The sequence below is a fragment of the Oryx dammah genome, unplaced genomic scaffold (genome assembly GCF_014754425.2).
Source record: "Oryx dammah isolate SB20612 unplaced genomic scaffold, SCBI_Odam_1.1 HiC_scaffold_7, whole genome shotgun sequence".
NCBI classification, from domain to species: domain Eukaryota; kingdom Metazoa; phylum Chordata; class Mammalia; order Artiodactyla; family Bovidae; genus Oryx; species Oryx dammah.
Genome location: NW_024070191.1, coordinates 13,273,329 through 13,284,975, shown reverse-complemented (window position 1 = coordinate 13,284,975; position 11,647 = coordinate 13,273,329). Strand labels below are relative to the sequence as shown.

General features: G+C 43.9%; 1 protein-coding gene across 1 annotated transcript; it reads left to right on the top strand.

The window, feature by feature from the left end:
• The first annotated feature begins 8,518 nt into the window (after nucleotides 1–8,518).
• On the top strand, nucleotides 8,519–8,818 carry LOC120865713 (cytochrome c oxidase subunit 7C, mitochondrial-like). The gene has a single exon (XM_040243032.1). The coding sequence runs from the start codon at nucleotides 8,618–8,620 to the stop codon at nucleotides 8,807–8,809; it is 192 nt and encodes a 63-aa protein (XP_040098966.1). The 5' UTR covers nucleotides 8,519–8,617; the 3' UTR covers nucleotides 8,810–8,818.
• Nucleotides 8,819–11,647: the final 2,829 nt, after the last annotated feature.

Genomic DNA, 11,647 nt, shown 5'->3' with positions numbered 1-11,647 from the left:
AAGAGCAAAACATTTGATTTAGAGTAGGGTTTTTTAATGACTTTGTAAATTTGTAATGTGAAAATCCTTGCAAGACAGTTTTAGCTTATATGAAGAACTGAAGAGAACACCTAAGAGCTAATACCTGAATAAATAGATAAATAATTTTAATAGCTTTAATTTCATATGGGTAAGAACTGAACATAAAATTATCAACTTTCCCACCATTTCTAAAGGAATGATCATTTTCTTCCTGGGTTTCCTCTATCAATCCAGTTTCCAAAATAAACTAAGAGAGAAATGTTGGCTTTATAACTGCACTGACTTACAAATGCAAGATGTAGCATCCACCTAGAAACGGTGCAAAATGTTGGACCAAAAAAAATATATATTTTTTTTAAATGAGCTGAAGAGAGTAAGCAATACCTAGAGTCTAAAAAGTTAAGTAAAAGTTGAAAACCTTAAGTTCCCACTAATTGCTGACAAACACCATCTGTACCTAGTGATCCAGTGGTTAACACTCTGCCCTCCCAGTACCAGGGACCCAGGTTCTTCGATCCCCGGTAAGAGAACTAGATCCCATGTGCCAGAGCTAAGACCCAGTGCAGCCAATATTTTTAAGAAAAAAACTTTGACAAATTATAATCTGCTTATCAAAGTATGAAAGTGAAAGTCCTCAGTCATGTCCAACTTTTTGCGACCACATAGACGATACATTCTGTGAAATTCTCCAGGCCAGAAAATGGCATAGGCAGCCATTCCCTTCTCCAGGAGATCTTCCCAACCCGGGGATCGAACCCAGATCTCCCATATCGCAGGCAGATTCTTTACCGTCTGAGCCACCTATGGTGGTGATAAAACAGACAAGAAGCATCCCTGTCCCAGCCCTTGTTCCTCTGTTATTACTGGCAGCTGGGGAATTTGAAGTGACCTTGCACATTTCTCTATGTCCTTCTGGATGCTATAAAAGATCTATTTCTGTGGCTCCCACAAAGATTGGGCCTGTTGGGACACTTCTTGATAGTTGAAACCACAAACAGTTCTGTATGATCGGTTCTTTCTTCTTTCATAAAAGAGAATGCAAGTTATAAAGTAAGGAATAAACTGTCCCAGTGAGAGAGCGGAGGATACAGATGAGAAACGTCTTGCTTCATGATTAAGTGGTTAGAAATTAACCTCGAAAGCTTTAATTGATGACGGCATTTAGAGCCCAGGAGATAAGGAGAAAGGTTTTCCTGTGTGGAATTGCAAGGGACCAGCCTTACCGCCCCGAGTGTAGACTGAAGAATCCTGTCCTCTAGCGCTTCATTCTGCTCTGACTGCAAAGTGGTAATGTGTGTGTTTTGACAGAGCACAGTCAGTGTCCTGAGTCACTACCCACCTCATTTGGTGAAGGAACATACTTAAGACTCAGACCTTGTATCCTGGGAAAATCAGTGCCTCTGAGGTTTCAGTGGCAGCAAACTCTTGATAAATTCCTATATGCTTTTCCCTGTCTGCTTTGAACTCTTAAAATCACATGCTTTTCAAATTCTACCCAATAGAATGATTTTTTTTTTTTTAAGCACAAACGTGAATGAAATTAAGTGAAACCTTTTCGTCTTTCTGTCCTGTGTCTCTGAAGATCACTAAATCTAGGATTTACAAGTTGGCCATTTCATTCGATATGTGAATACACTAAATATTCCTTCCCTTCCAGGGGCTGCTCAAAGATACAGTTTTAAATTGGTGGTGGTTATTTATTCAAAGTCTCCATGATAACGAAGAAATCATAGAGTTTGGTTACAAGAACATCCACCCATCTGCTAAAAGAGAAGCTTCACTCCCACTAATTGCTGACAAATGCCATCTGTTAAAATTTCCCCGAGTTTCTATCTTTTCCTCCAAGTCTGTTTTTTACTCAGAGTAAGGTGGACAGCCTCAAGAGGGGTTCCCCCCAGCTCTGTTGAGCTGTAATTGACATATAACATTGTGGTTTGATACACTTATCAACACATATACATTTATATACACATATTTAACACTTCCATCTCTTCACATAATTATTTTTATGTGTGGTGAAAACATTTTAAGATCTATTCTCTTACCAACATTCAAGAATGAAATCAGCATTGTTAAGTACAGTCACCATGCTGGACATTACTTACTCATCTTATAGCTGGAACTTTGTTCCCTTGGACCAGCATCTCCCCATTTTCCCAACCCTCCAGCCCCCAGCAGCCACCAATCTACCGTGTGCTTCTGTGCATTTGAGTTTTTCAGATTCCACATACACACCACACCATAGTTGTCTTAGTCTATCTGGCATTTCATTCAGCACAATGCCCTCAATTCTATCTGTGTTGTTGTAAATGGCGGGATTTCCTCTTTTTCATGACTGAATAATACTCCATCACACAGAGGGCTCTGAGCTGAGGAGTGAGACAGGATGACCTTTGTTTGAACTATTTATTGTGGCTTTAGTGTTGGGAATGAACTGAAGTTGGAAGTCAGGGAGAGACCAGTGGGGAAGCTGTTGCAGAAATGTGGAAAAATGAAAGTGGAAGCTAGTTGCACAATCGTGTCCGACTCTTTGCAATTCCATGGACTACAGCCTTTCCTGCTCCTCTGTCCATGGAATTCTACAGGCAAGAGCACTGGAGTGGCTGGCCATTTCCTTCCCCAGGGGATCTTCCTCAAGTGGGGATCGAACCCAGGACTCCTGCATTGCAGGCAGATTCTTTACCACCTGAGCCAGGAGGGAAGCCTGCAGAAATGTGGGTGGAGATATCAATGGCTTGAACTAGGGTGAGGGGGTAGAGGTGGGTGAGCAGTGATCAGCTTCTGAATGTGCGTTGAGAGAACTGCCACAGGGCTTGCTCACAGATCAGATGAAGGATGTGGGAGAAATGAATAGACATGCATCAATAAGGACTCCAAAGCTTTTGACCTGAGCAAATGAAATAAATTTGGTTTTTTGAAATACCAATTCTCCCTAAATTATCCTATAAATGTAAGGTAATCTCAGTGATTCCAATATTGCATAGAAACCTGGAATGCTAGGTCCATGAATCAAGGTAAATTGCAAGTGGTCAAACAGGAGATGGCAAGAGTGAACATCGACATTTTAGGAATCAGTGAATTAAAATGGACTGGAATGGGCGAATTTAATTCAGATGACCATTATATCTACTACTGTGGGCAAGAATCCCTTAGAAGAAATGGAGTAGCCATCATGGTCAACAAAAGAATCCAAAATGCAGTACGTGGGTGCAATCTCAAAAACGACAGAATGATCTGTTCATTTCCAAGGCAAACCATTCAATACCACAGTAATCCAAGTATATACCCCAACCACTAATGCTGAAGAAGCTGAAGTTGAACAATTCAATGAAGACCTACAAGATTTTCTAGAACTAACACCAAAAAAGATGTCCTTTTCATCATAGGGGACTGGAATGCAAAAGTAGGAAGTCGAGAGATATCCAGAGCAACAGGCAAATTTGGCCTTGGAGTACAGAATGAAGCAGGGCAAAGGCTAACAGAGTTTTGCCAAGGGAACATACTGGTCTTAGAAAACACCCTCTTTCAACAACACAAGAGATGACTCTACACATGGACATCACCAGATGGTCAATACCAAAATCAGATTGATTATATTCTTTGCAGCCAAAGATGGAGAAGCTCTATAAAGTCAGCAAAAAAAACACAACAACACAAGAACAGGAGCTGACTGTGGCTCAGATCATGAACTCCTTATTGCCAAGTTCAGACTTAAATCGAAGAAAGGGAAAACCACTAGACCATTCAGGTATGACGTAAATCAATCCCTTATGATTATACAGTGGAAGTGACAAATAGATTCAAGGGATTAGATCTGATAGACAGAGTGCCTGAAGATCTATGGATGGAGGTTCATGACACTGTACAGGAGGCAGTGATCAAGACCATCCCCAAGAAAAAGAAATGCAAAAAGGAAAAATGGTTGTCTGAGGAGGCCTTACAAGTAGCTGAGAAAAGAAGAGAAGCTAGAGGCAAAAAAGAAAAGGAAAGATATACCCATCTGAATGCAGAGTTCCAAAGAACAGCAAGGAGAAATAAGAAAGCTTTCCTCAGTGATCAATGCAAAGAAATAGAGGAAAACAATAGAAAGGGAAAGACTAGAGATCTCTTCAAGAAAATTAGAGATACCAAGGGAACATTTCATGCAAAGATGGGCAAAATAAAGGAAATGGTATGAACATAACAGAAGCAGAAGATATTAAGAAGAAGGGGCAGGAATACACAGAAGAACTATGCAAAAATATCTTCATGACCCAGATAATCACGATGGTGTGATCACTCACCTAGAGCCAGACATCCTGGAATGTGAAGTCAAGTGGGCCTTAGAAAGCATCACTATGAACAAAGCTAGAGGAGGTGAAGGCAGTTGAGCTGTTTCAAATCCTAAAAGATGATGCTGTGAAAGTGCTCCACTCAATATGCCAGCAAATCTGGAAAACTCAGCAGTGGCCACAGGACTGGAAAAGGTCAGTTTTCATTTCTATCCCAAAGAAACACAATGTCAAAGAATGCTGAAATTACCACACAATTGCACTCATCTCACACACTAGCAAAGTAATGCTCAAAATGAAGCCAGGCTTCAACAGTACGTGAACCATGAACTTCCAGATGTTCAAGCTGGATTTAGAAAAGGCAGAAGAACCAGAGATCAAATTGCCAACATCCATTGGATCATAGAAAAAGCAAGAGAATTCCAGAAAAACATCTACTTTTGCTTTATTGACTACGGCAAATCCTTTGACAGTGTGGATCACAGCAAACTGTCTTAAATTCTTCAAGAGATGGAAATATCAGACCACATTATCTGCCTCCTGAGAAATCTGTATGCAGTCAAGAAGCAATAGTTAGTATTGGACATGGAACATCAGACTGGTTCCAAACTGAGAAAGGAGTACACGTCAAAGCTGTATATTGACACCCTGCTTATTTAATGTATATGCAGAGTACACCATGCAAAATGCCTGGCTGGATGAAGCACAAGCTGGAATCAAGATTGCCGGGAGAAAGATCAATAACTTCAGATATGCAGATGACACCACCCTTGTAGCAGAAAGTGAAGAAGAACTAAAGAGCAGAGTGGAAAAGTTGGCTTAAAACTCAACATTCAAAAAACTAACATCATGGCATCCAACCCATTACTTCAAGGCAAATAGATGAGGAAACAATGGAAATGGAATAGTGAGAGACTTTATTTTGGGGGGGCTCCAAAATCACTGCAGATGGTGACTGCAGCCATAAAATTAAAAGACATTTGCTCCTTGGAAGAAAAGCTATGACAAACATAGACAGCATATTAAAAGCAGAGACATTACTTTGCCAACAGAGGTCCATCTAGTCAAAACTATAGTTTTTCCAGTAGTCATGTATGGATGTGAGAGTTGGACTATAAAGAAAATTGAGCGCTGAAGAATTGATGCTTTTGAGCTGTGGTGTTGGAGAAAACTCTTGAGTCCCTTGGACTGCAAAGAGATCCAACCAGTCCATCCTAAAGGAAATCAGTCCTGAATATTCATTGGAAGGACTGATGCTAAAGCTGAAACTCCAATACTTTGGCCACCTGATGCGAAGAACTGACTCATTTGAAAAGACTCTGATGCTGGGAAAGATTAAAGGCAGGAGGAGAAGGGGACGACACAGGACGAGATGGTTGGATGACATCACCAACTCGATGGCATGAGTTTGAGCAAGTTCTGCGAGTTGGTGATGGACAGGGAAGCCTGGGGTGCTGCAGTCCATGGGATGGCAAAGAGTCAGACAGGACTGAGAAACTGAACTGAATCTCAATGAACTTGCAACTTGATTTGTTAAAAGGAAAAAAAAAAAAGCTTTTACTGAAGTTCTTAAGGAAAATCATGCAAATTGTATACCCTACAGCCTACTCACCACCAGAAATTTAGTTTGCTTGCATCCATCACCGTACAGTAGAGACCCTGACCCATTCTGCCCTCCCCACCCGAGACCCCTGCCCCTCTGGTAACTGCTACTCTGGTCTTGATATCTATATGTTTGTTTGGTTTGATTTAGTTTGACTAATACATTTTTTCAGACCTGTGTTTTTTTTAACTGGTTCACAACCCAATGCATGAGTGGGTATAAATTCAATCTTGCAGGCTTCCAACAGATCTTTTTTTAATGAACAGAGTAGAATAGATCAGAATACAATATACATTCTAAGAGTAGATAATGGTCTGTGGGACATTTCCAGCTTGCTTTAGAACCAGTGAGTATTTACACACTGGGCTGTGATAGAAAATGTACTGTGAGTTTTATTTTCTAAAAAAAAAATTGAAAACCACTTTTCCAAATCCTAAATTGGGGCTTGCCTTGAATGCCTGTGAGGACTGCAATGGAATCTGATCAAATAATCCTGTATTTAACCAGAACAGTGCTTAGATGGGACCAAAGATACAGAAAGTCAATAGGAGTGAATTCTAACGAACCAGTCAACCAGACCATGTCCAGGGTGCTTTATTCTGATACAATTTATCCAATAGAGTCCTACAGTTCATTAAGAGATGGTGAGAAACACATTCTACCACTTGCATTGTCAACAAATGGATCCTTGCTTGACATTTTTACTTTCCTTCGCATTTAGAGCAGAATTGTGCACGTTATTTAAGCTTCCTGTGTTTTTGGTGAATGTGAAGTCACTCAGTCGTGTCTGACTCTTTGCGACCCCATGGACTGTAGCCTACCAGGCTCCTCTGTCCATGGGATTTTCCAGGCAATAGTACTGGAGTGGATTGCCATTTCCTTCTCCAAGGGATCTTCCCAAACCAGGGATTGAACCCTGGTCTCCCGCATTGTAGACAGACACTTTACCGTCTGAACCACCAGGGAAGTCCTATTTAAGCTTCCCGTGTCTTTAACAAGCTGTCCTTAACAAGCAGTGTCCCACTGCTTCCCACCTGAGCTGCCCCTCTGAGTCATTCTGACCATATCAAGCTTTACGGCAGAATCCCTTCTTTACTACTGGGCCGAGTCAGTGATTAAAAAACAGAAATATACTCCGTTTTGCAGCCCACATAGCGATTCTGCTGGCAAAAGGAGGAAGTCATTCTAAAGCATTCCAATGATCAGTTTAGCATTTCTTGCTCCACTTTCCCTAAATCTCACCCTTCAATAATGTCTCTTCCCTATGTGTGGTTTCATCGATCAGTGAAAGAACTGCTGAGTGACAGTGTTCAGTTGGCAAAGCCTGTCCGGCGTCTCCCCAAGGCCCCAGTCCCAGGCCCGGCTGCAGAGGCGTGCTGGAATCTGAGTCATTCCCAGGTGACATGGACTCTGACCCTCCTCCCTGGGCCATGGGGCCGAGGTAGGTTCCCCAGCACTTGTCTTAACTTCTCTCCCCACTGAGGATTATTCTTTCTTGATCTTCATTGATAACTCAGCAGAAGTTGGTTTCTGAGAGGCATTCCAGTTTAGATCAGGAAGAGGCAGTCTGTGGGCACTCATGTCAAAGATTCCAGGACTATTCATCAGCTCAGCACTGGTGTAGGCAGCCTCAGTAAAACCACAGAGAGAGAAATGTGTTTCCCCGCTGGGGTCCCCCCCTCCCTCTGTCCCTCCTCTGTGCTTTAGACGCTCAGTGCCCACGTGCTACTTTATTCTTGTTGTTTAGTCCCTAAGTCGTGTCCAACTCTTTGCCACCCCATGGACTGGAGCCTGCCAGGCTCCTCTGTCCATGGGATTTCCCAGGCAAGCTTACTGGAGTGGGTTCCCCTTTCCTCCTCCAGGGATCTTCCCAACCCAGGGATCGAACCTATGTCTCTTGCACCTCCTGCTTGGCAGGCAGATTCTTTACCACTGAACCAAATGCTCCTAGGAAACCTCACAATTTCCCACTTCCCTTCCCCCTCCTCCCACCTGCCCATGTCCTAAGTTCCACGTTGATTAAATGCCACTCCTCAGTCTGGGCGGAGACCACTTGCTTAACGTAACGCATCTCCCACCGTCATGCGACCCGGGTTGCAGCTGTACTCAGGTCCACCTGTGTTCACTGCTGCACCAAGTAAAAAAGATCCTCATCCTAGCCAAGGCTCACCTCCCCTTGTAGGTTCCAAATCCCGGTGCCTCTCTCGCTCTCCAGGACACTGCCGTCACCTCTTTCTCCCCGCAGCATCAGTTGCTGTCTACTAGATCCTTCCCTTTTGCCAACAAGCGTGTTCTCTCTCCTCTCAAACAAGAAAATCCCTTCTTTGACCTCCCATCTGTTTCCACCTCAGCGGTCCCATTTCTCTACTTACCCGCACATCAAAGCTTCTCCTTAATAACTGACCTTTATGCCCAGTGAGTCGCAGCCCTGTCCATCTCCACACAGCGTTTTCATTCCCATTTTACAGTGGATCCATTCATTCCTGATCGCCTGTCACTTGCCCAGGCCTGTGTCTTTCAAGTTTCACAAATAGACAGCCTTTTGGTTCTTCCAAGTACCTGCCCAATGCACCGTGCTGACCAGCAAGCTTCTTCCTCAATTCAAAAAGAGACACCTTGGCAGTTAGAGGAGCAAGGTCATGAGGCAAGGAGTGGTAGGTTTGCAGCCGCCATTTCTTCCGCCTCCGGTCTCTGGATCTTTTGTAGAGCGTCCAACAGCACTATGTTGGAACAGAGCATCCAGGGGTTCACAACCTCTGTGGTTCATCGGAGCCACTATGAGGAGGGTCCAGGGAAGAATATACCATTTTCAGTGGAAAACAAGTGGAGGTTACTAGCTATGATGACTTTGTTCTTTGGGTCTGAATTTGCTGCACCTTTCTTTATAGTAAGACACCAACTGCTTAAAAAGTAATCCATGAGACAGATAGGAAGAGGAACATATTAAGAGGTGCAGTCTCTTAAAAGGATCAATCCTTTAAACTCAGCATCCTAGATATGTTTGTAAATAAACCATAAATGCTTAATGCCTCTTCTCTGAAATACGGAACATGATAATTGAACATGTGCTTACATTTTGTTTGGGTAATATTGCTTAATTAAATATGTATTTGATTTAAAAAGAGAGAGAGAGAGACACCTTCACATACATAGTGGCTTCTGGAAGGCTTGTACTCTCCTGGCAGTTCTGGAAAACTGGCGAGCCTGACCTTGCTGGCTTCTGGACATCTACTGAAAACCAGGGAGTGTCCAACCCCATAGGGGATCAAAGTCAGGTCTGCCTTCTCTAGAATGAATTCATTTTCTTGTTTCATATTCCTTGGGAGAGCCCTACAAGTTGGCATTCAGCCATGAGGACAAATGGCCTTTATTTCAGCAAATCTTTCTGGCTGAGTGCTGGTAGGAGATGTGCATCACAAATAGGTACAGAAGAAGAGAAAGACACAGCCCAGAACGTCCTCAGGAGTGCCAGGCAGTTGCTCTCCATCCTCACCCTGAGCACAGTTTGTCCCTCCTTGTCCCAGCCCCTCAGTCTGAAATAGTCATCCGGCTCCTGGGTTCCTTCACCCTCCCCTAAAAATAGCTCAAGAACAGTATCCTCCTAGAAACCTAACTCTCCCTGAAATCTACACACAATGCAAATCCATTATCCTTTCTTCAAGCCACCATCACCCTAAAGATGCGAACAGTGTGAGACTGCAAACAATAGGAAGCCCAGAAATGCAACATTCAAGGTAACCCCATGCTATTGTGAGGTTTGGTCCGGCCCTACGTGCGTGCATGAGTGCTCAGTCACTTCAGTTGCGTCTGACTCTTCTGCAACCCTAAGAAATGTAGCGCACCGGGCTCCTCTGTCCATGGGATTATCCAGGCAAGAATCCTGAGTGGGCCTGCCATTTCTTCCAACACGGAGGAGGGATCTTCCCAACCCAGGGATCGAACCTGTGTCCGTGCAGCTCCTGCATTGACATGCAGAATCTTTACACTGAGCCACCTGGGAAGCCCTGGTCTAGCACTACTAAGAGCAGATAGTAAACAGTGAAATACAGTAGGACTCAGAGAGATGCTCTTGCTTTTTGTCCTCCAACCAAGAACCAAGACGCTGTAAGGTTTGAACTTGCTGCAGTGTGTCACCTTGTGATCAAAGGAGAAAAGAAAAGAAAGTGAAGTCACTCAGTCATGTCTGACTCTTTGCGACCCCACGGACTGTAGCCCACCAGGCTCCTCCATCCATGGAATTTTCCAGGTAAGAGTACTGGAGTGGGTTGCCATTCCCTTCTCCAGGGGATCTTCCCAACCCAAGGATCGAACTGGGTCTCCCACATAGCAGACAGACGCTTTACCATCTGAGCCACCCGGGAAGCCGCATGATCAAAGGAGAGACAGATGGTAACAAGGACTGGACGCTTAAAAGAATGCAGTGGCTGGTCAGGCACAATATGAATGAAGCTGGTCGACTTTAGGAAAAGCAATACAAAGCATTAAGGAAGGACACTTTCTACTGGGTCTCTGAGTCCGAGACCGCTGGGGTGATGGGAGCACACAGGTCTGCAGAGCAAGAAGTTAGCAGCACGGCTTGACCCCAGCCTGTAATTGCCATGGGAGAAGGAAAGTGGAATATCACTAGGTCTTTCAAGAAAAGTCCAAAATCTGTATTTTTAGATTGGGCCTCCTGAATTCAAACATAGCTGATTAAAATATATTTAAAATAAGGCAAATAAACCTAGCCATGGGTCAGGGCCCTTGGCTATGAAGTTTGTGATGCCTGCAAGCAAGGCCATCATGTGTGTTTATGCCTTGCACAGGCCTCAGGTTGGGTTAAAATCCCACGCTGATCACCAAGCTGCCTGGCCCAGCTCCCTGACACCTTCCACCAGCATGGGAGAAGGAAAATGCTTTTCCGGTTGGTCTACCAAAAGGAGGGATCCTCCCTTCTTAGGGGTCACAGAGTTGCCTGTATGTACCAGCAGTGATCTTGCAGCAAAGATAAACAACAGAATGGTAAAGTTACTTGGGCTTCCCTGGTGGCTTAATGTAAACAGTCTGCCTGCAATGCAGGACACACAGGAGATACATGTTCTATCCCTGGGTGGGGAAGAGTCCCTGGAGCAGGGTGCTCCAGTATTAGCAATGCACTCCAGTATTCTTGCCTGGAGAATCCCATGGACAGAGGAGCCTGGCAGGCCACAGTCCAGGGCGTCACAGAGTCAGACGCGACTGAGCACAGCACAACAACCAAGTTACTTTGGGGTTTCCTAGGACACATGACTTTCAGTGATAACGCTGGAAAATTCACTAACTGGTTTCTCTATGTACGACTGTGGCCAGACTCTGTTTCTGGGGTTCATTTCTTTGGTTCTGAGTATAGCTTTGTTTCTGTCTGCACAAGGTTTTATGTTGAAAATAAACAGAAGTGCTTTTGCTTGTAATTACAACTTACAGTAAATTTTATGGAGGAAAAATCAGGGTCTGCTGAGATAGATTGACAGGAAGGTCTCGCTCTAGTTTGGCAATGGCCAGGTAAAGGGGGTGAGTTTATTCCAGGAAGAGAGAACGAGGTGTTTTTCCTAGCCCTTGAATTCCCCATCTTTACGCCAGAAGAAGCCTCCTCTTTGGGCTCCTGGGACTCTGATGTGCCATCATGGGTGCTGGGTGAGATGTCCGGAGCTGACCAGCTAATGCACATCGGCTGTTTTGATTATCATTAGTAGGTTCTTCCCTGGTGGCTCAGATGGTAAAGCGTCTGCCCGCA

What these genes read in the sequence shown, in the direction of transcription:
- LOC120865713 (XM_040243032.1), top strand. Translation starts at nt 8,618, where the DNA reads ATGTTGGAACAGAGCATCCAGGGGTTCACAACCTCTGTGGTTCATCGG.